The 26502-nt window shown below is 54.6% G+C and overlaps 1 protein-coding gene across 3 annotated transcripts; it reads right to left on the bottom strand.

Moving 5' to 3' along the window:
- Positions 1–535: 535 nt before the first annotated feature.
- HTATIP2 (HIV-1 Tat interactive protein 2) lies at positions 536–26267 on the bottom strand. Of its 3 annotated transcripts, none has more exons than XM_066583594.1 (6): positions 26110–26267; positions 11355–11544; positions 10841–10948; positions 5709–5846; positions 3286–3347; positions 536–2627 (listed from the first exon to the last, which is right to left on the bottom strand). In XM_066583594.1, the coding sequence occupies exons 1-6, from the start codon at positions 26214–26216 to the stop codon at positions 2390–2392; spliced, it is 843 nt and encodes a 280-aa protein (XP_066439691.1). In that variant the 5' UTR covers positions 26217–26267; the 3' UTR covers positions 536–2389. The 3 variants fall into 3 exon arrangements, with proteins under 3 accessions (XP_066439691.1, XP_066439693.1, XP_066439692.1); XM_066583596.1 differs by lacking the exon at positions 26110–26267 and adding an exon at positions 17686–17833; XM_066583595.1 differs by lacking the exon at positions 26110–26267 and adding an exon at positions 16771–16924.
- Positions 26268–26502: the final 235 nt, after the last annotated feature.

Here is a 26502-nt window from a genome sequence, read left to right as displayed (position 1 = left end):
TTGCGCACAAAAACATTGAACTAATTAACTTTATTGCCCGTGTCAGGATGCGTGCATTTTTTTTTTAAAACCTGCGCAAATACACACGATTTGTGTGCGCAAAAGGTAGACTAAAAATACCGCGTCTGAATGTCTCGATGCAAATTAACGGGGGCTGTCCGTGTAACGTGCGCAACAGAGGCAGGAGATCCGTTCGTGTGAGTGCGCCCCCATCGGGCTGTCCGTGTAACGTGCGCAATAGTGGCAGGAAATCCGTCGTGTGAGCGCGCCCCCATCGGGCTGTCCGTGTAATGTGCGCAATAGTGGCAGGAAATCCGTTGTGTGAGCGCGCCCCCATCCATGTTAGGCCGGAAGCGGATGAGCGCATCTTTACGCCCTATTTGGTGGACCATCAGACGGAACTGATGTAAAGCTCTGCGCCCTCGGGGGGCCGCGCCGCTTACGGAAGAGTTTTCACAACTTTTTTTTTTTAAGCCACAGTTTTCCAAAATTAAAAAAATACAAAAAAAAAGAAAGAAAGAAAAATTGGCAACAATCACAGTAAAAAATCATGACATTTTATTGATAGGATTGGTTGTAGTTAGAGTGCAGAATATATAATCACCACACGTATTTGCATCTTCACACCGACATATATTACTATACGAGTACAAACAGCGCCACCCTTGTCCACGGGTTGTGCCTGGTACTACAGCTCCCCCTGCCCCTCAGTCATATGCACAGCCCCAAGTACAAGAGCATAGTGGCACCCAGCCGCTCATTGGATAACCCCGTATGTTCTGATGATAACGGGTGAGGTGGATGCATGGCGGGTGCCCACACATTACACAGATGCCCACTGATCTTACCTGGCGCCGCACACTGCATGGCTGACCATCTGCCAAGTGGTTATCCCAGCCGTCTGAGCAGAATCGCCAGTGATTAGCCAATTCAAGTCAGTAGCCAACTAAGGTATCCGTGTAAAGTGCGGTCGCTGCCCCCCCCCCCCCCCCATTATCTCCAGATTCCCGTACAGGTCACTTAGAATGTTCTCCCCCGTCTCACATGACACGGCCGTGTGCAGGCGGCGTCAGTCTTGTGTTGCTCTAGCGTGTTCTATTATTAGACCAAAAGCTTTGGTAGCGACAAACTTGCAGTAAATCCCTCAGTGTTCCCTATAGAGTAAAAAGCTGCGTGGCAATCCCTGTACGGCGCGGTCAGAAGCGCCGGTGTCGCACCGCGGTCACAGTAAGGGCTCGCTCCCATTAGCAATAGAGCTGAAATAAAAAGCAGTTAAACTTCGGCGCCATCAGCTCAGTTGTAAAAACGGAAATGAAATCGAACGGAAACATTGAATTTTTTTTTTTTTAAACCCTTGGAAATCAATGGGGAAAAAACGGAAATCTTCAGAGCGCGTTTACGGAAATGCTGCGAAATGTCCACAGCGGAAATTCCACAGCATTTCCGCATCTAAAACAACGTCAAAATCCGCAGTGTACCGGCAGCGCTCACCTGCAAGGTCTTCGGCTGTCAGCGCTTCCTTCCGCTGGTACCCGGCGGTCTGTGCTGACCGCAGCGCCGCAGGTCAGGTGATACAGAAGGGCCGATCAACTATTGCTGACCTATCCTAAAAGGACGCAGAAAACCCCTTTTATTTCGGTGTCTCTGCTACAAAAACTGAACCACGAAATGGAAACCCGTAATGCTAGCGGGAGCGCCACTACCGCCAACCGTGAGGTGGCATCGAGCCCTCGCCATATACTGGGTCATTACAAACCTTCTTCCCGACGCGAAGCCCCCAGAACTCCGTTCATTAACTCTCAGATACAGAACTGATGTCGGGGGCAGCGAACTTTAATTTAGCAAAACCATCTCACTCGGAATTCCACCGTCAGAGCGAGCAGAGAACTGGACGTCCGGCCGCCGACCGCGTGGGAGAATTTGCGCAAACGTCTGCCATGTTCTCCCTACCGTCTGCAACGGGTACCGGCCCAGAAGCCGGATGACAAACCGCGGCGACATTGTTTCTGTGGGAGTGTGTGAACTAACGGAAAGCGACAGTTTCATGGAGTGTTTGCTGATGAAGCCGCCTTCCACCGTCCGGCGCGGTTACGGCAGGACCATAACTCCGGCTCCGGTGACAGAGGGGGCCGCACCGACACCTCTGAGGGGGGAGAAACTTTTTGATGTTGTGCAACAAAACTTTTTGAGTTTCTGTTTCCACAGATATCAGATTCTGCATGTGAGGGTCTTTACACGGAGGTCTGGGGTCTCACACCGGGGGGGGATCTGTAATATCTCATTACGTGAATTTCCCTTATTGTTTTTTATTTCCATTTTTCATCATTCTGAGAAGTTTTACATTCTGCGCCGGCCGCCCCTTCTCGCGCCGCTGGCCGCACTCGCCCCGTTAACACTTCCCCCCCTCCATTTCCCCCCCCTCCATTTTCCCCAGGGTGTGTATGGCTTTGTTTTCCAGCAGCTCCACCTTCTTGTCACTTTGTATCATGACGTTATTCAGCATGGCTCGCACCAGCGTGGGGATGGGCACGGTGTAGGCGGTGGGGAAGAGGTAAGCGATCGGAGTCAGCAACTTCCTCGTCATCCACTCTGACCCACGGTATTCCTGCCGGTCAACCATGAGGACCCTGGAATACAAGAGGGGGAATACAGCAGCCAAATCACCAGTCAATAACGGGGATATGTGATACAGTGTATTAAACCCAGGGCTGCGGGAGAACAGGGGGCCGTCCCTTTATTATATCATCACTATGTGGATACTTTTTAGTTTTGCTCCATTAAGGCACAACTACGATCCGTGACTCTAATTCAGCTGCACTCAGAATCACCCATCTCATCAGAGCTTCCCTCACGGTCGCTCCCCCATGCTTTACACTGCAGCTGTTTGCACTGACTTCCTGCTGAGCGATGACCGCAGTCAATCAGAACAAAGAGAAGGGAATGTCATTACAGCAGGGACAGAATAATGATAAACTGTAGTAAAAACTAGATCGCCTGAAGGGGGTGGAGCCTCGATAAAGGGGAGGGGCCTGGCAGTCAGCTCATGCAGCCAGTTGTAGTATATATGTGGTTTCCCCACCCGACAGCATTAGTTATAGGATCATCCGCCCCTTCTTGCTGATCGCTGCACATTTCACCGACCAGTTATGATAGACTATAAATGGCGCTGACGGTTATTAAGGTGATTTGTGAGTCAACGCTGATTAAGCCTCACAGTAATTACCGTGGTCAGCCTGTACAATAAAGATAGCGTGCAATTACCGTATATAACCGCCATCTACTTACGCAGGTCTGAAGATGGAAAAGCGCTCAAACCCCAGTTCTTCTACCTCGGCTTCCACTTCACCCTGTATAGATACAGAATACATCGTATTGGGACCAGCGCCATTCTGGAGGCGACGCGGGATTATCGGGGTCACAGAGCCCGCCGCCATCAATTAGCTCTGCAACTATTTCATATACTTGGCTTTATGTCAGTGAATGGAAACATTCTTCACTACATCTAGAGGCGACGAGTCCGGACCAATGTGGCTCCCACAGTTGTGTGGGGATACCTTCCTGTCATACATGTACAGCGCATGCCAGCTGTCTGCATGGACCGACCTGGGAGCCAAGCCCACTCCACACTCAACGGGTGTCAGCCATCTTTGACAGCCGACACATGCTTGTAACAGCGGTCATCGGAAATCATCTGATGGCAGCTGTTAACCCTTTAAATGTCACTATCAATTCTCACAGTGGAGTTTCAGTGTCCCAGGTGCCGACACCCCCGCACCCCACCCCTCAATGAGATTACAGACAAAGTTTCATGCCAGGCCGGAGCTTTCTGAAGGCCCCCAGCGATGCAATACAATAGTGTGAGCAGGAACGCTCATATTTGCATCAGAATCCCATATGTGGATTGACTGAGTCAAGTCCGCAAAACAGAACTGCACAAAAAACTGCATAGAAAGCTGCAAATTTTGCTGTGGTTTTTAGAGGTGGATTTGACACGGAACATACCGAGGCGCCTTCACACACAGCGGATTTGGTGCAGATTTTCCACAGTGGAAAAGCCATACCGAAATCCACATCTAATTCTGCATCAAAATCCCTAACATTGGTGAGGATTTTGACGCGGATCATCAGCAGACTTTACCCCTCGAAAGTCCTACATCTGGGCATGAAAAATTAAAAAGCACATACAGAATGGGAGGAATTGGGCTAAGCAGCAGCAGATGTGCAAAAGACTTGGGTATACTAATAGATCATAGACTGAACATGAGCCAACAATGTGATGCAGCAGCCAAAAAGGCAAACAATTCTGGGATGTATTAAGAGAAGCATAGAGTCTAGATCACGTGAGGTCATTATCCCCCTCTACTCTCCCTTAGTCAGACCTCATCTGGGATACTGTGTCCAGTTCTGGGTACCCCACTTTAAAAAAGACATAGACAAACTGGAGCAAGTTCAGAGAAGAGTTACCAAGATGGTGAGTGGTCTGCAAATCATGTCCTATGAGGAACGGTTAAAGGATCTGGGAATGTTTAGCAGAAGAGAAGGCTGAGAGGAGACTTAATAGTGGTCTACAAATATCTGAAGGGCTGTCACAGTGCAGAGGGATCAGCCCTATTCTCATCTGGGCAAGGAAAGACTAGAAGCAATGGGATGAAACTGAAAGGGAGGAGACACAGATTAGATATCAGACAGTGAGGGGGACCAATGAGTGGAACAGGTTACCACAGGAGGCGGGGGGATTCTTCTTCAATAGAAGTCATCAAAGGCTGGACAGACATCTGTCTGGGATGATTTAGTGATCCTGCACTGAGCAGGGGGTTGGACCCGATGACCCTGGAGGTCCCTTCCAACTCTACTAGTCTATGAAATCTGCTGCAGATCTGCGCCAAATTCCACAAGTGGTGCAGATTTTGACAAGGATACCTTGTGTGTGAATCCAAACCATGTTTGAACTTTATAAAGATTCGGCCTCAGGCCTCTATCGCCACACTGTGGTCGCATTTTGGCATCTTTTATTGCTGCAAGTCCCAGCCAAACTGCGGATATAACGACTGGAACTAACGGGGATTTAGGCTGCTGTCAGTGCAGTAAACATGCAGTCTGCAGCCACAATACGGACACTGTAATGTATACTGCTGGTCTGCATGACGCCTACAGTGACCGCAGTAAAGCCTCTGCGCCCCTCTCTGGCGAGTCTTTCTGCGCCCGCCATCCTCCACCATCATGTGTCACACGGTCGCTGTACATTTTCCAACAGTGAACCAACGCTGCATCATTATTAAAAGGATGAATTGCTAATTACGGAGCCGGACATTCTTCATGTACTTTAATATAGACCCCCATTGCGTCTCCGGGTTCTGGGAGATTTTAAGTGCCAGCAGTCGTCCCAGCGCTAATCGCTCCTGTGATTCTACACGGAAACGGGCATCGCTCATTGGATGGAGGCGGAGCGCGCCGCGGATCGTTTTGGCCGCCTGACTCATTCACAGTTAACAGGTAGTTGTTCGGAAAAGAATAACCGCCTGTTTACACGGACCGATCCGCGTTGGATGCTCAGGCATGCCCAAAGCGAACAACGAATGATAAGCAATTCATATAATTCATCGTGCGGTTGTTGGCAGCGATTACACGGAACGCGTAGCGGTCATATTCTCACCGTACGAGTAAACGCTGGATCACATCAGGGGGAGGAGCTCTTTACACGTACCCACCTTCACTCGGAGGTAGAGGAAGCTGCTGCTCTTGTCTGCCCCTTTAGAGGATTCCAAACTGAAGTGTTGGCAGCCACCAGCTTTTGCCAGCTGCGCCGACTGGAGGACGTAGTCGTGATCCACCCGGATAAAGCCGGCCTGGAAGAAACACATTACAATGAAGCACGGATCCAACGAGCGGAAGGAACGCGAAACACCGAACGAGAGGCGAACGGTTCGCAACGGTGATCTGCCTGTCTGAACAGACCGCACGAACGGACTGCGATGACGTCACAAGCACATTCGCCTCTGTGAATGAGAAATCGCGGCCTTCTAGTTGGTGTGAAACGAGCAGAAGGCGATATTTATATCACAAAACAACATCTCGCTTGTAAACCTGCAAGTGGTGAGAAAACTATAGAACCGCACCTGCGAATTCCATCAACTGGAAACCGTATGAAGAGGAAGAAAAATATATATACTACAACAGATTTGCATGAAAATCGCGTCTTCCTGCGAGTGCAAAGCGATTTTTTGCTCCTATATAAAATAAATCGCCCCCAAAAAGCAGAGGACCCGCTGCGATTGCCCATAAATATACCCATGTGATGGGTTCATAAGCCAACGACTACCTGCTTACATGGCTGATCCGTGTAAACAGAAACTGCACGTCAAACAAGAAGCGGACGCACGCCATTCGCCATTCAGACGGTGCAGCGTTTACACTGAATAATAATTGTTCAGGCTCTCGCTGGATGCCGGAATCCGAACGATCTATCAGCCGATGTAAAAGGGCCCTCGCTCCAGCGTCAAACTAATCCCAGCGATCCGGAAGAATGTCTTTCCCCTGGTAGGGACTAATCTGTTCATCCAGATCCTCCTGGTTGATGAATACAATGCCAGATCTACAGTGAACGCTGACACAAAGCAACACAGCTGCACTTGGGTGATGAATGCATTGGGGATTGTGGCAAGCTGGATGGCAGATGTTGGCACCCACTGACTATTATGCCTCTGATGTGGCGCCCATATATACATGCCGATAATCCCTTTAGAGTCCACTGGGTATCATTTATGCAAGTTTACCCCAGAAGTGACTATTTTGGAGGCGTTACTGGAGCCAAGAACGCAGCACGCCCCCCATTATATGCCCCATTACAGAACGACTCTTATGCAATACCGCAGTCCACCAGCAGGGTATGTTCGAACTGTGAATACTAAAACGTGGCAGACGCCCATAGCTATTCTGCCGCCGGTCCGCATTCAGATGTCGCCCTGCCAGCGGGCAAATCCACGTGTGGAGTACGAACACCATGTGGACCAGCATGAAGAAGGGGCTGTCACTATTATGTGGATCCCTGCAGAAACCCATTGGTGATTCCACGCACGCATTTTGCCCATTGATACGGCTAAATCTGTCTGCGGATCCGCGCCAAAAAAAGGTGGCAGAATAGCTGAGGATTTAAATCCCACCCTGCGGGTCCGCAGCAGATTTTTTTCCCACAATCTGCAGACAAGATTTTAAAAGTCCCCTCCCCATTGCCGCAACCGTAAATGCTGCGGATTTTCCGCGCAGGGAGTCCAGGTGGAAAATCTGTAGCTAATCCACCCCGTGTGAACAAGGCCTTCATGTTGGTGAGTGCGCCCTACTGCGTTGGCAGTGCCATGTAGACCCTCGCCCCTTCAAGGGACCAAGAAAGACGAAATTTAGCCGTTTTTTTCTTTTCATCGGGTTTTTCTCGCCGTCTCCGGTCCTGAAGGGGTTAAGCGCTCTGACAATTATTGGACTGTACGGAATTAGAGCTACAATAACGATTCGCTTCCGTGTTTTTCTTTAAATATCTAATGGCGTTTATTACGGCTGTGGATATTGCGGTATATTACGGTAGAACAGTGGGCGCTTTGTCTGCAGTAACACCCGTGCCCGGCGCATTGTGGCGCCATTAAAGGGCGATGATTATTTTATTACCTTTGAAGCGTGGAGATGAGCGAGTAAACAGCGTCCGATTCTCACATCGGGTAACATTCCTATGCAGCTTTCTGGTATCATCCAATCGCCGGCGCCGCTACCCACGCTGCCTCCTGACAAATCCTTGGCCGCGCTCATGTGTCGTCTGATTAAAGCGAGCTTCCAATTTCCCTGCCTTTCGTTCTGCGCTAAACGCCACTTAATAGAGTCCTGCCATCTTCAATTGTGCGCAGGAAATTAGAGTGACACAAATACCGGCAGCTTTCAGCGCTCTCATTTCCATACTACCCCCAGCTATCAGCGGCGGCGTCCCCCCCACCCCCCGGCATTGTCCCGCACTCACAAGTGACACATTCTCCTTGAAGATCAGCCCCCGGGTGCTCGGAGCCCCTCATTCCACCTCAATGAGCAGCGCTGACGAATGCCCACACCTTTGTCTCTCTTGTTGCCTTGCAAAAGTTGATATATTGACGCCTGAGCCATCGGCGTCCCCTTAATCCGATACACTTTCCCAAATCCTCTGAGACCCCAAGCGGACGGTGAGTAAGCCCCCTATTATCCTGTATTTAACCTATAATTACGCCATGCAGCATTTCCATGGTAGAGAATGCAAAACAGGATGGGGCCATACAGCCCGGCGGCTCCATGACATCTGCATTCACAGCGCTAACACTATTTAAATGCACTTTTTTTTTTAACGCAAAATTGATGAGCGTTCCCCTTTAAGAAGCAAAAACGTACAGGAAGTGCAGGTCTGTTTGTGAGACATCTTGGACTTTACAAGGGCGGCCAGTAAAGAGCCCAGAGGGGCCACCACCCAGCTTTCCACAAACCTCTGATTCTACTGCTCTTTCATGCAAGTGTCAGTGCTTACTGCAGATATGGCATTGTATTCCTGAAGCAGAAGGATCTGCAAGATGTCAGCATTCACTTCAGGTTCTGGCATTCTATCCATTTATGTGCATCATACGCAGCGCTACAAATCCATGGATTTAGATTGCGCCATTCAGAGCTGAAAAAAACCGTAGCGCTGCCGTCAGCCAATCAGTTCCAAGCGTGTTCCTCACCTGCGCGTTTGGCCTGGAAAATAGAGCGCGTTACGTACTTTTCTGCAGGACCGAAATGTTCAAGAAAATATGGGCTTGTGAATAAAATCGATGGCTTCTGTTTTCCGCTATTACGTGCGCAAAACGCACAAAAGTACGCAAAAATACGCATTTGTACAGGGAAATAGACCCCATGGAACTAATTAGGTGAATTAGCAATGGACGGACCGCGCTGCGTGGGGTTTTTTGTGCGCGCAGTAGAAAATGCAGAAGGGCGCTAAAATGCAACGGCCAGAATGCAAAAATACGCACAAATGCGCAGACACTGGTGTGACACGGGCCTAAGGGGGCAATAACACGCAGCGAATACGATCGTTACATACGCATGTAATATGGATTACACCCATAAACAATATGCAACCACAATACACCCATGTGAGCACCCCCTAGCGATGCGTTTACACGGGCGTGATTATCGTGTTGGTTGCGTGAGCTGCGAGACGCACAACAACTGAACCCGCCATATTAAATGAGTCCACGTAGATGAGCTGCTGGAAAGACGCGCGTCCGCTTTTGGGCGATATTCTTCAGTTTTTTTTCAATGATCCTGCAAAAAAAATGGAGTCGCCCTCGCATAGCGCCTGATGTGCGCGCGGCCGCCATGGGATTTCTCCGTTTTTACTATTGAAACGTGATTTTCAAGTGTGAGAGAAACTGCAGGTTGCAGCAATGAGTTTTTCTTGCAAAACTCGTCACAATCGCAGTGAAGTCGCAGGTTCGAGCGTCACATCGCTTGGAGTTTCCCAGCAACATTGCGCTTGTCCGTGTAAATGCGCCCTGAAGCAGGTGGATCTGGATGAGCATTGCTGCAGGACCCAGAAGAGCGCTGTACAAGGGACGAGGATCGGAAAAAGACGAACCGCTGGATCGGCGAACAATAAGTGTTCGGTGTGAAGACGGAAAACGGCTGAACTAATCGTTCTTCATTCGCCTATCGTTCGTTGGCAGGTCATGCGGTGGAAACCGCGATCGTTCAGGCGTTCACATCCGCTGCTACAAGACCCGGAGCGACTGAACGATCAAGAAATGATTTATCTGCATGTAGAAACCGGCTGAACGAGCGAACGCCCATCATCCACCTGTGCGAAGTAAGGACGGCACAAGATGTCAGTGTGCACTGCAGAGCCGGCATTCTATTCATCAGCCTGGATGGACACGGCTAAGGAACCCTTCACACAGGACTGCAGTCAGCAGCAGAACTTGCTGTCATATATAAAACTCTTCACGCATCTAATGGCGGATTCTGATAGAGAACTGAAGATGGCTTCAAGGATATCAGTCCCCCAAGGCTAGCGCTGCAGGCAGGTGGCGCACGGCCGTAGATCAGTGTGCAGGGGGTCACCAGTCCCGGGATCCCCCCTCAATAGTGTTGTACGCCCTATGCAAATTAACCCCAGAGCGTCCGATGGGCGGTCCCTTCCCATCGCCTTACAAAGTGCCCCTTTTATTCCTTCGTGGCGTCTTCAGCTCCGCCCGCTGGTGACATCATGTGTTCCGCCGCCCCTCGTCGCTCCGAGCGCTGTACACACTGCGTGAAATATGCAACGCCAATGTGTTTGTGTGAATGAGCCCCTATGCTGCGGCGTTCAACCCATGAAGGACGGGCACAAATCTGCGCCCCTCAGGGGTACAACACCAACCTAAGCGGAAAGAAATGCGCTGACCTTCTTGGCTATGATGCCACGAGGTTTGCACACCTGGATTTGGGAATCTTGCATTACCGACAGCAGACCCTAGGGGGCGCTCTGTAGGCTCCGTACTACATGGGACGCACACAAGACTATTCCCCGAGGTCAGAAGACATTACAATCCTCTACAGAAGGTGTTCTTATCATGGTGTGTGATGTAACTGTTAACCCCTGAATGACACCACTGTGACCTTTGACCTGCACCCCTAGGTATACCGCACTACCGTGTATTTGTGCTGGCGCAGCGCTGTATGAGTCAGACCAGCGCAGCTACTGGCGCTCCGACCGCATCCATTTACTTCCTCCCCCGAGAGCAGAAGAACATTCCGCATTATAACACGAGGAGCTTTTGATGCGATTTTCCGGGATTTTGGTCGCTGCGCTACTCACCTCCCCAGATTTTGCCTTTGTGGTTCCAAGACAGCAGAATCCCACATCGTGTCCTTGGAAGGCAGAAGAATACTCCTCCAGCTTCTCGAAATCAACCACCTCCTGCGCCTAAACAGATGAGAAGGTGAGGAGGGGCAGCGAGCCGCCGGGACACGTATATACAGGCGGGCGGTAAGCTACACATATATCGGCAGCTTTACATAAAAATATAGTCATTAAGAGTGGTCCGACCTCCCCGACAAGATCAGCTCATACATCTCCTGAAGTCCTCTGTGCTGCTGCGGTCCTGCTCTTCCTAAATGTTCTGCCTACTTGCCTACAGTCTCCTGCTGACATCACAACGTGTTAGACGTCACTTCTCCCGATAAGATCGGCACATTCCTCTCCTGAAATCCTCTGTGCCGCTGGGGTCCTCAAGTCTTCTACTATATAATGCTCTGCCTACTTGCCTACAGTCTCCTGCTGACACTACAGCACACCCTCCAATCTGAACACATATAATGATGTCACCCACCACATCTTTATACGCCTCATCCTCAAAGTTCAGCTTCCGGCGCCCGACCACGGTGACTTTCCCGAAGAGCTGGCTCTGCACGATCTGCTTGAGAAGTTCTTTCCCCGTTTCTCCGGACGCCCCGAGGATGAAGCAGGATTTGTTCAGCTGTTTGTATTCCTCTCGCAGCGTCTTCAGGTCCTTCGCCATCCTGCAAGGAACAGATAAACCAATAAGTGCTGTAAACAGACGGCGGCCCGCGGGGACCGAGAGAGAAGGCAGCCGGCGGCTATAGAAACAGACTAATGGATAAACAACAGAACACTCTGCGGCCGCAACATCAAATGGATGAGCCGACCGACAGAAGGGAGGGTTTCCGATAGCGGGCGGACCAACACACAGAGGGGAAGGGTCTGCGATAGCGGGCGGGCCAGCACACAGAGGGGAAGAGTCTGCGATAGCGGGCGGGCCAACACACAGAGGGGAAGGAAGGGTCTCCGATAGCGGGCGGACCAACACACAGAGGGGAAGAGTCTGCGATAGCGGGCGGGCCAACACACAGAGGGGAAGGAAGGGTCTCCGATAGCGGGCGGGCCAACACACAGAGGGGAAGGAAGGGTCTCCGATAGCGGGCGGGCCAACACACAGAGGGGAAGGAAGGGTCTCCGATAGCGGGCGGGACCAACACACAGAGAGGAAGGGAGGGTCTCCGATAGCGGGCGGGCCAACACACAGAGGGGAAGGAAGGGTCTCCGATAGCGGGCGGGCCAACACACAGAGGGGAAGGAAGGGTCTCCGATAGCGGGCGGGCCAACACACAGAGGGGAAGGAAGGGTCTCCGATAGCGGGCGGGCCAACACACAGAGGGGAAGGAAGGGTCTCCGATAGCGGGCGGGCGGGCCAACACACAGAGGGGAAGGAAGGGTCTCCGATAGCGGGCGGGCGGGCCAACACACAGAGGGGAAGGAAGGGTCTCCGATAGCGGGCGGGCGGGCCAACACACAGAGGGGAAGGAAGGGTCTCCGATAGCGGGCGGGCGGGCCAACACACAGAGGGGAAGGAAGGGTCTCCGATAGCGGGCGGGCGGGCCAACACACAGAGGGGAAGGAAGGGTCTCCGATAGCGGGCGGGCGGGCCAACACACAGAGGGGAAGGAAGGGTCTCCGATAGCGGGCGGGCCAACACACAGAGGGGAAGGAAGGGTCTGCGATAGCGGGCGGGCCAACACACAGAGGGGAAGGAAGGGTCTGCGATAGCGGGCGGGCCAACACACAGAGGGGAAGGAAGGGTCTGCGATAGCGGGCGGGCCAACACACAGAGGGGAAGGAAGGGTCTGCGATAGCGGGCGGGCCAACACACAGAGGGGAAGGAAGGGTCTCCGATAGCGGGCGGGCGGGCCAACACACAGAGGGGAAGGGTCTCCGATAGCGGGCGGGCGGGCCAACACACAGAGGGGAAGGGTCTCCGATAGCGGGCGGGCGGGCCAACACACAGAGGGGAAGGAAGGGTCTCCGATAGCGGGCGGGCGGGCCAACACACAGAGGGGAAGGAAGGGTCTCCGATAGCGGGCGGGCGGGCCAACACACAAGGGGAAGGAAGGGTCTCCGATAGCGGGCGGGCGGGCCAACACACAGAGGGGAAGGAAGGGTCTCCGATAGCGGGCGGGCGGGCCAACACACAGAGGGGAAGGAAGGGTCTCCGATAGCGGGCGGGCGGGCCAACACACAGAGGGGAAGGAAGGGTCTCCGATAGCGGGCGGGCGGGCCAACACACAGAGGGGAAGGAAGGGTCTCCGATAGCGGGCGGGCGGGCCAACACACAGAGGGGAAGGGTCTCCGATAGCGGGCGGGCGGGCCAACACACAGAGGGGAAGGGTCTCCGATAGCGGGCGGGCGGGCCAACACACAGAGGGGAAGGGTCTCCGATAGCGGGCGGGCGGGCCAACACACAAGGGGAAGGAAGGGTCTCCGATAGCGGGCGGGCGGGCCAACACACAGAGGGGAAGGAAGGGTCTCCGATAGCGGGCGGGCGGGCCAACACACAGAGGGGAAGGAAGGGTCTCCGATAGCGGGCGGGCGGGCCAACACACAGAGGGGAAGGAAGGGTCTCCGATAGCGGGCGGGCGGGCCAACACACAGAGGGGAAGGAAGGGTCTCCGATAGCGGGCGGGCGGGCCAACACACAGAGGGGAAGGAAGGGTCTCCGATAGCGGGCGGGCGGGCCAACACACAGAGGGGAAGGAAGGGTCTCCGATAGCGGGCGGGCGGGCCAACACACAGAGGGGAAGGAAGGGTCTCCGATAGCGGGCGGGCGGGCCAACACACAGAGGGGAAGGAAGGGTCTCCGATAGCGGGCGGGCGGGCCAACACACAGAGGGGAAGGAAGGGTCTCCGATAGCGGGCGGGCGGGCCAACACACAGAGGGGAAGGAAGGGTCTCCGATAGCGGGCGGGCGGGCCAACACACAGAGGGGAAGGAAGGGTCTCCGATAGCGGGCGGGCGGGCCAACACACAGAGGGGAAGGGAGGGTCTCCGATAGCGGGCGGGCCAACACACAGAGGGGAAGGGAGGGTCTCCGATAGCGGGCGGGCCAACACACAGAGGGGAAGGGAGGGTCTCCGATAGCGGGCGGGCGGGCCAACACACAGAGGGGAAGGAAGGGTCTCCGATAGCGGGCGGGCGGGCCAACGCACAGAGGGGAAGGAAGGGTCTCCGATAGCGGGCGGGCCAACACACAGAGGAGAAGGGTCTCCGATAGCGGGCGGGCCAACACACAGAGGAGAAGGGTCTCCGATAGCGGGCGGGCCAACACACAGAGGGGAAGGAAGGGTCTCCGATAGCGGGCGGGCCAACACACAGAGGGGAAGGAAGGGTCTCCGATAGCGGGCGGGCCAACACACAGAGGGGAAGGAAGGGTCTCCGATAGCGGGCGGGCCAACACACAGAGGGGAAGGAAGGGTCTCCGATAGCGGGCGGGCAAACACACAGAGGGGAAGGAAGGGTCTCCGATAGCGGGCGGGCGGGCCAACACACAGAGGGGAAGGAAGGGTCTCCGATAGCGGGCGGGCGGGCCAACACACAGAGGGGAAGGAAGGGTCTCCGATAGCGGGCGGGCGGGCCAACACACAGAGGGGAAGGGAGGGTCTCCGATAGCGGGCGGGCCAACACACAGAGGGGAAGGGAGGGTCTCCGATAGCGGGCGGGCCAACACACAGAGGGGAAGGGAGGGTCTCCGATAGCGGGCGGGCGGGCCAACACACAGAGGGGAAGGAAGGGTCTCCGATAGCGGGCGGGCGGGCCAACGCACAGAGGGGAAGGAAGGGTCTCCGATAGCGGGCGGGCCAACACACAGAGGAGAAGGGTCTCCGATAGCGGGCGGGCCAACACACAGAGGAGAAGGGTCTCCGATAGCGGGCGGGCCAACACACAGAGGGGAAGGAAGGGTCTCCGATAGCGGGCGGGCCAACACACAGAGGGGAAGGAAGGGTCTCCGATAGCGGGCGGGCCAACACACAGAGGGGAAGGAAGGGTCTCCGATAGCGGGCGGGCCAACACACAGAGGGGAAGGAAGGGTCTCCGATAGCGGGCGGGCAAACACACAGAGGGGAAGGAAGGGTCTCCGATAGCGGGCGGGCCAACACACAGAGGGGAAGGAAGGGTCTCCGATAGCGGGCGGGCCAACACACAGAGGAGAAGGGTCTCCGATAGCGGGCGGGCCAACACACAGAGGAGAAGGGTCTCCGATAGCGGGCAGCCAACACACAGAGGAGAAGGGTCTCCGATAGCGGGCCAACACACGTGGTGGAGGTGGAGTGTAGAGAATAAAGGTGCATGTGTACAGGGGGGAGAAGTGGAGGGGGGGTGAACGGGCATGCATGTGTACGGAGGGGACAAGCGTGCATGTGTATGGGGGGCAGGAGAACGAGTGTGCAAGTGTACGGGGGGGGGGGGTGGGAGGTCAGGAGAACGATTGTGCGTGTTTTGGGAGGGGGATGGCTTTTCGTTCATGTGTATGTAGAAGCGCACACTGACTGACCGATAAATAAGAATTCACTCATCGCTCAGTTTATGTACGCCTAAAACCCGAATGAGGAATCGGCCGCGTGATCAGGAGTCATTCATCTGTGAGCTTCTGCATATTTACAGTGAATGATCCCCGGCCGCTCCGACTCCATTCATTAGCGATGATCGCTCCTGTGTAAAAGGACAAGAATGACGATCATTGGGACGATTCTCGGGTATCTGCGCCGTGTAAAAGGACCCTTACACAGGACTGCCGGATCTGTCTGCGGTCTGTAACCGGAGAGACCATGGACCTGCGTACACGAAACGGAGATTTTTATCAACACTACTTGCTCACGTTTTATACTGTATATACCGCACGCGGGGCGAGATGACCTCCCTCGGGGCGGGACATGAATTGTTCTGCGGACGCCTCGTTTTGAGGTTTTCCATGGAAAGTTCTTGATGTGTTTACAAGGCGGAAACCGCTGCTTCCCGTTCTGGATCTCTCTTTCATGTCTATATTTAGTCACCGACTAGAGTGAAAACATGCGGCATCTACTAGGGGGGCCGACAGTATCTCAGAACCCCGGTGCCCTTACTTACTGCATTCAGCCCCCCCCATGTACTGACTTCTTGCAGACCAGGGGCTAATCTGAACAAGCAGAGCTGCAGTGTAAAGCATGGCAGAAGCATCTGATGAGACATGATGTGGATTTCAGACCATCACAGACAACGCAGCTGCCAATACACGACGCCTACCGCCACATAACGCACGTTGTATCCCTTTAAGAGACGTCACCTCAGGCCGTATTCACATGGCCAACATTCTTGCACAATAATAGGACATATAACGGCCGGGGTGCCCGTGCGCTGTGCGATGCAAGCTACAGCCCAGCGTCTCTGGCGCAATTCGCTCTCGGCCGTCTGACTGCGACCTCAGGAAAATACCGCAACGCTGTGTAAATGATGAATGTGATATACTGTTTATTCACCGCACACCCGCTATGTATGCAGGACCGCTCAGGACAACCACACCCATCATCCACAATCACACACAGGCCTGCGCAATCAGTGAACGATGGGCGCAGGGGGGGGTTATGCTCTGCATGCCGTGAATATCTCTCTGACAACTACTCCGGGCCCGACACCTACTAGTAATCCTCCATTTGTGGGCACTGCCCGCTGGAACCTGCAAGCGCCAATTTGTGGATGGCACAAAGTCCGCCAGAACGGGCGCCTCTCCTACTTAGAAGCGGATCATAGAGGGGGGGTCCTGAGTGGGAGACCCCACTGTATGAGCAGTAGAGGAGGGTCTTTAATGCAGAAGGCCGGTCAGCCCAAAGTATAAGCTGTAGTCCGCGGCGGGGGGCAGTCGGCGCTCTGCAGCACGTTATCAGAACACTGAAACCAGGAAGAAGGACGGAAGAACTGACCTCAGAGAGCGTCGGACAGCCTGTGGGACTCTGCTCATGGGTGCCGCCGGGAGGCTAGCGTACAGATGCAACGCCCGTCACTGCCCTCCGACACGCGGGTACTTCCCAGCTGCTCTAGTATGTTAGGATGTGATCTGCATGAGAGGGAGTGCAGCAGGTTTGTCAACTAGTCCTTAAGGGACCTTTCACACGGGGCGGAATGACTCAGCAGAACGCCCAAATCGACAGCTGCGGAATCCACGCCAAAATACAGGCAGGATTTACGCCCTTTTCACTTTCGCAGGTAGCCTACAGATTTTGGCGCGTTATTTACCGCAGCTTGCGGCGCTTTGTCCTGCGTGCCCCCCAAGTGTTCTCTCTATGGGACACCCTCTGGGATACAAGAGGACCACTGCAGTCCGAGTCTAAAGGGGTTGTAACAGAATAGACTACAGGTATGATCAGTGAGGGTCTCACTGCTGAGCCCCCCAACAATCCCATAACCCTCTTCTCTATGGGATCGCTGCACCCATCTGCGGTGACGTCAGTCTGAATGCAGCGGCAGACGCAGCGTCCCTCCATTCTCAGGACCGCTGCAGTCTCAGCGGCGAGACCCCCACGATCAGACTTTTGGCGTCTAGCCTACGGACAGGTGATACGTCTGTTCTGGTACAACCGCTGCAAAGGGGCTGCGATGGTTAATACACCGAACTGAGAAGGAAACAATCGTGCACTGGCAAAGAGAGGGTTAATACTGTGTGCAGGCACCGAGAGGGCATATAGGTGCCACGGAGGGGACATATACCACCGCCATCCTGTAGGGCCCCAGTCTAATCTTCTACTGAAAGGTTTAACGGCGCTTTCACGCGGGACGGAATTAGTCCGCGCCGACATTTCTGCGTCACAGTGTTATCCTATGGGGCTGCGGTTCCGTACCTGATAAAATCCACGCGTTTTTAGTTCAAAACCGCAATATTACATCCTACAACGGTGAAGCTTCCTGCCGCGGTATTACGGACGTCTTACGGAATTGTTGTTGCGGATTTCTAACATCCAGGAGATGGAATTTCGCACCTAAAGTCTTCAGAAAAGAACGCAAGAAATTACATTAGGATGCTAAAAATGCTGCAAAATGCGCACTAGTTGACAAAAGTCCCGCCTGCGCTGCGTCCCGCGGCCGGCTCCGCACCCTCAAAATGTGTCACCTCAATAACAGGCGGCCAACAAGCGCCGGCTCCGCAGTACTGACTGGCAGAGTAAACTGGCACCGGGCGTGTCCGGAAAACCTTCATCTCACGTGCCAGCTGCATGCAAATGCCAACATGTATCCTACGAGGGTTAACCCTTTACTTCCAGTGTGTCTTATGAAAGATAGGCTAGGGCTACATGGTAACAATGGCGCGGTAGCTCTGCCACCTGGGCTGCTGTTGAACAGGTTGCCACAATATGTTGCAAAAAAAAGATTATCAACTCGTCGTATTTTGTGCAACCAAGTTATCACTGTAAGCCGTGCCTCGCACCGCAGCTCCAGTGTACTGCAGTGTAGAGTAGCAGCGCTATGCATCCATGTTTGTTCACAGGACCTGTTGGGCCAAAGTTGCCCCGTAGCCTGAGTCTTGGGCACACGTTTGCATGCCGTTCTGTCACAGGGCTCTGTGGGGTCAGTAAAGGTTGTGGGACACTATGCGTTCCACTTGCGGTCCATTCCGCGTATGCGTGATGACATCATACGCATGCGCTATGCCACGTTTGCTGTGGCGTATCATATGAGCTCTACATGGACGCCACATGAATTGATATACTTTGTTTATAGTGATATGGATTAAATTTACTAGACGGTTGTCATAACAACAATGATGTTAGAACACATTATCAGTTATTGTCATTCACAGACAGATGTCAGAGATGTGATGTTTGGCTTCAGTGCTAAGAGGGTCCTTAGGAAATGGATAAGCGGCAGATTCTTAATAGATCTATCTCAGTTGTAGGGTATCCGCCACACACGCCCCCCCCCCCTCAGTTGTAGGGTATCCGCCACACACGCCCCCCCCCCTCAGTTGTAGGGTATCCGCCACACACGCCCCCCCCTCAGTTGTAGGGTATCCGCCACACACGCCCCCCCCTCAGTTGTAGGGTATCCGCCACACACGCCCCCCCCCCTCAGTTGTAGGGTATCCGCCACACACGCCCCCCCCCCTCAGTTGTAGGGTATCCGCCACACACGCCCCCCCCCCTCAGTTGTAGGGTATCCGCCACACACGCCCCCCCCCTCAGTTGTAGGGTATCCGCCACACACGCCCCCCCCCTCAGTTGTAGGGTATCCGCCACACACGCCCCCCCCCCTCAGTTGTAGGGTATCCGCCACACACGCCCCCCCCCCTCAGTTGTAGGGTATCCGCCACACACGCCCCCCCCCTCAGTTGTAGGGTATCCGCCACACACGCCCCCCCCCCTCAGTTGTAGGGTATCCGCCACACACGCCCCCCCCCTCAGTTGTAGGGTATCCGCCACACACGCCCCCCCCCCTCAGTTGTAGGGTATCCGCCACACACGCCCCCCCCCCCTCAGTTGTAGGGTATCCGCCACACACGCCCCCCCCCTCAGTTGTAGGGTATCCGCCACACACGCCCCCCCCCCCTCAGTTGTAGGGTATCCGCCACACACGCCCCCCCCCTCAGTTGTAGGGTATCCGCCACACACGCCCCCCCCCTCAGTTGTAGGGTATCCGCCACACACGCCCCCCCCCTCAGTTGTAGGGTATCCGCCACACACGCCCCCCCCCCTCAGTTGTAGGGTATCCGCCACACACGCCCCCCCCCTCAGTTGTAGGGTATCCGCCACACACGCCCCCCCCCTCAGTTGTAGGGTATCCGCCACACACGCCCCCCCCTCAGTTGTAGGGTATCCGCCACACACGCCCCCCCCCCCTCAGTTGTAGGGTATCCGCCACACACGCCCCCCCCCCTCAGTTGTAGGGTATCCGCCACACACGCCCCCCCCCCTCAGTTGTAGGGTATCCGCCACAGTGTTTAGCAATGAGGGAACTCCCCGCAGGGATGAAGGAATCCTCTGCTGCAGCTGTCATGGTGTTTAGTGATGAGGGGACTCCCCGCGGGGATGAAGGAATCCTCTGCTGCAGCTGTCATGGTGTTTAGTGATGAGGGGACTCCCCGCGGGGATGAAGGAATCCCTTGCCACCGCTGTCACAGCAGTGGCAAGGGAGCACGATCTTCTCCCATTGCTTTCAATGGGTCCGGGGCTGCTGCCACCCCATTGAAAGCAATGGGCTGAAGGGAATCCCTGCAGGGATACAAGGCTATTTTCACATGACAACGCCTCGCATCCAGGGGCTTTTAGAAGGTTTGCAACAACAATATTGGGCCATGACTCAGTCAGATATCGCTCTTGCCAGTGTGCGAAGCACTCAGTGTATTGGTAGTGCGCCCGGCGTATATAAGCCCACAGGGGCATTTTAAAGGGAAAATATTATTATTGCATCCACAAGTAAGCGATTTGTTTATTACGTCATTTCTGTCCGTTTTGCCTTTGTCAGGTTCATTTAACGCAATTTCCTTCCTTCTATGGAGGATCTTGACACATTATTTGCACTTCTTGATCCCGCATTTGTATGCTCTATACACCTGTATACATGCGGGTAATGCGAGCGGAAATCTGCAGCAGCATCTCCTGCGCGCATCGGTGTATCTTACCGTACTTTTTGCGCCTGCAGGATATGTTCATTCGCGCGGCAAAGAAAGACGCACCGACCGAAATGGCTAATTAGTCTTAACGAGTTCCAGATATGTTCTTTGTCCAGCAGCATTCCGCAGTGTATCACGCATCGCCTAGCGTGTTGCTCGCACATTTGCGCATCCCCCCGTTGACTTCTTTGCTGATCTTTGGTGCGCAAATGTGCAGGAAAATAGAGCGCGATGTGCTGTTGGTCTTTGGCGGTGAAGGAGCTGAAACCGAAGAGTTCTGTTCTCTGCGTGCGGCACACGTAAATATTGTGCGCGCAAATATGTCTGTGTGGATCTGGCCTACATCCACATCAAATGGCGCAGGTTTTGTCGCGGACCCATCTGCGGATTCGCTGCCGGTTTTTCAGCTGCGGAGGATACGAGGCGACCAGCCGAGTCAGCTGATCTTATGCCCGGAAAATCTGCAGCATTTCTGTGCGTAAATCTACTTTTTTAATCTGCGGCTTCTGTTGTGAAGCCGCTGCAGAGTCACACACATATCCGCACGCGCGATACGCAGTGAATGGCGCACATTGATTTCACTGGTTTCGTTCACATTAATGTATTTTGCACACAGAGATACGCCGTACGCTCTATTCTCCTGCGAAGGGAAACCGCACATAACGAACTAATTACAATAATTGCCCATTGCAGTGAATGGAAGCGTGTAAGAAAGTACAGTACACCACGCAAATACGCACGGTCCACGTGACGCCGGCCGTACTGCGGTCTCAGCCTCTCCGGTGAAGTCGATGGGCTGACATCCACCCCGCGGCGGCTGCGACAACAGAAAGGCTGCGGTTCCAAAATCTGCTGTGCGAGTGGATTTTGACCTGATTTTCTCTGCAGTGAGAACGAGATTTGCAATAATATCTCATCCACTTCGCTGCCGCCGAGAAGACGTCCAGCGCCACCCTGTGCGACCCGGTCTAATGCCACAGACCACAGAGGTTTAATATCCTGCAGTGGGTTAATGGGAACAGGCATGAGTGCAGTGCTGAGGGGGTTAATGTGCAGTGACAGGTCTACTTCCAGCAGTGTGGCGCTGAGGGAGTTAACATCTGGCACTGCGTGTGCCGTAAAGCAAATAAGTCCGTGGCAGCATGGATGGACGGATGATGGACGGACGATGGATGGATGATGGACGATGGATGGATGATGCATGGACAGATGGATGGACGATGGACGATGGATGGATGATGCATGGACAGATGGATGGACGGATGGATGGACGATGGACGGATGGATGGACGAATGGATGGACGATGGACGGATGATAGATGGATGGACAGGTGGATAGAGAGATGGGTGGATGGATGGATGGACGGACGGACGCAGTAGAAGATTTGACATTTTAGTCCTCCATTGGATAACGCTGGAACGTTTCGCCCCTTGCCCCGGTCTTAGTCAGGCACAAGGTCCGGCACAGAGACCGGGGCAAGGGGCGAAACGTTGCAGCGTTATCCAATGGAGGAATAAAATGTCAAATCTTACACTGCCTCCGTGCGTCCATCATCCGTGCATCTCTCTATCCACCTGTCCGTCCGTCCGTGCTGCCGCGGACTTTATTTCTTTACTGCGGCCTTTGGGAATTCAGATGCGGATTCCTTCTGCATAATCTTGGCTCCGGCCCTGGTGGAGGTGGAGGGAGTGCTGCTTGTATACACTTTTTTGGCACTGTGTGTGGCGCTGAGGGGGTTAATACCTGGTAGTGTGAGGGGGACTAATGGTGGGTGTGGCGCTGAGGGGGTTAATACCTGGTAGTGTGAGGGGGACTAATGGTGGGTGTGGTGCTGAGGGGGTTAATGCCTGGTAGTGTGAGGGGGGACTAATGGTGGGTGTGGCGCTAAGGGGGTTAATACCTGGTAGTGTGAGGGGGACTAATGGTGGGTGTGGCGCTGAGGGGGTTAATGCCTGGTAGTGTGAGGGGGACTAATGGTGGGTGTGGCGCTGAGGGGGTTAATACCTGGTAGTGTGAGGGGGACTAATGGTGGGTGTGGCGCTGAGGGGGTTAATGCCTGGTAGTGTGAGGGGGACTAATGGTGGGTGTGGCGCTGAGGGGGTTAATGCCTGGTAGTGTGAGGGGGACTAATGGTGGGTGTGGTGCTGAGGGGGTTAATGCCTGGTAGTGTGAGGGGGACTAATGGTGGGTGTGGCGCTGAGGGGGTTAATGCCTGGTAGTGTGAGGGGGACTAATGGTGGGTGTGGTGCTGAGGGGGTTAATGCCTGGTAGTGTGAGGGGGACTAATGGTGGGTGTGGTGCTGAGGGGGTTAATACCTGGTAGTGTGAGGGGGACTAATGGTGGGTGTGGTGCTGAGGGGGTTAATACCTGGTAGTGTGAGGGGGACTAATGGTGGGTGTGGCGCTGAGGGGGTTAATACCTGGTAGTGTGAGGGGGACTAATGGTGGGTGTGGCGCTGAGGGGGTTAATACCTGGTAGTGTGAGGGGGACTAATGGTGGGTGTGGCGCTGAGGGGGTTAATACCTGGTAGTGTGAGGGGGACTAATGGTGGGTGTGGCGCTGAGGGGGTTAATGCCTGGTAGTGTGAGGGTGACGCTAATGGTGGGTGTGGCGCTGAGGGGGTTAATGCCTGGTAGTGTGAGGGGGACTAATGGTGGGTGTGGCGCTGAGGGGGTTAATACCTGGTAGTGTGAGGGGGACTAATGGTGGGTGTGGCGCTGAGGGGGTTAATACCTGGTAGTGTGAGGGGGACTAATGGTGGGTGTGGCGCTGAGGGGGTTAATACCTGGTAGTGTGAGGGGGACTAATGGTGGGTGTGGCGCTGAGGGGGTTAATACCTGGTAGTGTGAGGGGGACTAATGGTGGGTGTGGTGCTGAGGGGGTTAATACCTGGTAGTGTGAGGGGGACGCTAATGGTGGGTGTGGTGCTGAGGGGGTTAATGCCTGGTAGTGTGAGGGGGACGCTAATGGTGGGTGTGGCGCTGAGGGGGTTAATACCTGGTAGTGTGAGGGGGACTAATGGTGGGTGTGGTGCTGAGGGGGTTAATACCTGGTAGTGTGAGGGGGACTAATGGTGGGTGTGGTGCTGAGGGGGTTAATACCTGGTAGTGTGAGGGGGACTAATGGTGGGTGTGGAGCTGAGGGGGTTAATACCTGGTAGTGTGAGGGGGACTAATGGTGGGTGTGGCGCTGAGGGGGTTAATACCTGGTAGTGTGAGGGGGACTAATGGTGGGTGTGGCGCTGAGGGGGGTTAATACCTGGTAGTGTGAGGGGGACTAATGGTGGGTGTGGCGCTGAGGGGGTTAATACCTGTAGTGTGAGGGGGACTAATGGTGGGTGTGGCGCTGAGGGGGTTAATGCCTGGTAGTGTGAGGGTGACGCTAATGGTGGGTGTGGCGCTGAGGGGGTTAATGCCTGGTAGTGTGAGGGGGACTAATGGTGGGTGTGGCGCTGAGGGGGTTAATACCTGGTAGTGTGAGGGGGACTAATGGTGGGTGTGGCGCTGAGGGGGTTAATACCTGGTAGTGTGAGGGGGACGCTAATGGTGGGTGTGGTGCTGAGGGGGTTAATGCCTGGTAGTGTGAGGGGGACTAATGGTGGGTGTGGCGCTGAGGGGGTTAATGCCTGGTAGTGTGAGGGGGACTAATGGTGGGTGTGGCGCTGAGGGGGTTAATGCCTGGTAGTGTGAGGGGGACTAATGGTGGGTGTGGCGCTGAGGGGGTTAATGCCTGGTAGTGTGAGGGGGACTAATGGTGGGTGTGGCGCTGAGGGGGTTAATGCCTGGTAGTGTGAGGGGGACTAATGGTGGGTGTGGCGCTGAGGGGGTTAATACCTGGTAGTGTGAGGGGGACTAATGGTGGGTGTGGCGCTGAGGGGGTTAATACCTGGTAGTGTGAGGGGGACGCTAATGGTGGGTGTGGTGCTGAGGGGGTTAATACCTGGTAGTGTGAGGGGGACTAATGGTGGGTGTGGCGCTGAGGGGGTTAATACCTGTAGTGTGAGGGGGACTAATGGTGGGTGTGGCGCTGAGGGGGTTAATGCCTGGTAGTGTGAGGGGGACTAATGGTGGGTGTGGCGCTGAGGGGGTTAATACCTGGTAGTGTGAGGGGGACTAATGGTGGGTGTGGCGCTGAGGGGGTTAATACCTGGTAGTGTGAGGGGGACTAATGGTGGGTGTGGCGCTGAGGGGGTTAATACCTGGTAGTGTGAGGGTGACGCTAATGGTGGGTGTGGTGCTGAGGGGGTTAATGCCTGGTAGTGTGAGGGGGACTAATGGTGGGTGTGGCGCTGAGGGGGTTAATACCTGGTAGTGTGAGGGGGACGCTAATGGTGGGTGTGGTGCTGAGGGGGTTAATGCCTGGTAGTGTGAGGGGGACTAATGGTGGGTGTGGCGCTGAGGGGGTTAATACCTGGTAGTGTGAGGGGGACTAATGGTGGGTGTGGTGCTGAGGGGGTTAATACCTGGTAGTGTGAGGGGGACTAATGGTGGGTGTGGTGCTGAGGGGGTTAATACCTGGTAGTGTGAGGGGGACGCTAATGGTGGGTGTGGTGCTGAGGGGGTTAATGCCTGGTAGTGTGAGGGGGACTAATGGTGGGTGTGGCGCTGAGGGGGTTAATACCTGGTAGTGTGAGGGGGACGCTAATGGTGGGTGTGGCGCTGAGGGGGTTAATGTGCGGTAGTGTGAGGGTGACGCTAATGGTGGGTGTGGCGCTGAGGGGGTTAATGCCTGGTAGTGTGAGGGTGACGCTAATGGTGGGTGTGGCGCTGAGGGGGTTAATGCCTGGTAGTGTGAGGGGGACTAATGGTGGGTGTGGCGCTGAGGGGGTTAATACCTGGTAGTGTGAGGGGGACTAATGGTGGGTGTGGCGCTGAGGGGGTTAATACCTGGTAGTGTGAGGGGGACGCTAATGGTGGGTGTGGTGCTGAGGGGGTTAATGCCTGGTAGTGTGAGGGGGACTAATGGTGGGTGTGGCGCTGAGGGGGTTAATACCTGGTAGTGTGAGGGGGACTAATGGTGGGTGTGGCGCTGAGGGGGTTAATACCTGGTAGTGTGAGGGGGACTAATGGTGGGTGTGGCGCTGAGGGGGTTAATGCCTGGTAGTGTGAGGGGGACTAATGGTGGGTGTGGCGCTGAGGGGGTTAATACCTGGTAGTGTGAGGGGGACTAATGGTGGGTGTGGTGCTGAGGGGGTTAATGTGCGGTAGTGTGAGGGGGACTAATGGTGGGTGTGCTGCTGAGGGGGTTAATGCCTGGTAGTGTGAGGGGGACTAATGGTGGGTGTGGCGCTGAGGGGGTTAATGCCTGGTAGTGTGAGGGGGACGCTAATGGTGGGTGTGGCGCTGAGGGGGTTAATACCTGGTAGTGTGAGGGTGACGCTAATGGTGGGTGTGCTGCTGAGGGGGTTAATGCCTGGTAGTGTGAGGGGGACTAATGGTGGGTGTGGCGCTGAGGGGGTTAATGCCTGGTAGTGTGAGGGGGACTAATGGTGGGTGTGGCGCTGAGGGGGTTAATACCTGGTAGTGTGAGGGGGACGCTAATGGTGGGTGTGGTGCTGAAGGGGTAACATCTGCCATCTGCTGAGGGGGTTAATGTGTGTCGCTGAGGGGGTTAATGTGCGGCGCTGAGGGGGTCGCTGTGTCGGCTGTCGCCGGTACCTTGGCAGCTCCTCGGGCCCCCACAGCTCCTGGTGCAGAGAGATGGCGACTAGGAGGACGAGGAGAGATCCGCCGAACCAGCAGCAGCCGCCCCGCACACCCGGCATTTACACCCGCCTGCCTCTTCCTGACCGCCGCGGCGCATGCGCGGCATCACAGCTTCCACACAGTCACCTGCGGAGTACAGGGTGTGGACTGTGTGTATATAGAGGTGTATATGGTGTATATACTGTGTGTATAGAGGTGTGGCCTGTGTGTATATAGAGGTGTACAGAGGTCTATAGGGTGTGTATATACTGTGTGTATATAGAGGTGTATATACTGTGTAGAGGGTGTAGACTGTGTGTGTATATAGAGGTGTACAGAGGGCTATAGTGTGTATATGGTGTATAT

Source organism: Eleutherodactylus coqui, chromosome 11 (assembly GCF_035609145.1).
Source record: "Eleutherodactylus coqui strain aEleCoq1 chromosome 11, aEleCoq1.hap1, whole genome shotgun sequence".
Taxonomy (NCBI): Eukaryota; Metazoa; Chordata; class Amphibia; order Anura; family Eleutherodactylidae; genus Eleutherodactylus; species Eleutherodactylus coqui.
The sequence above is the reverse complement of the archived record's forward strand: the minus strand, read 5'-3'. Positions and strand labels throughout refer to the sequence as shown.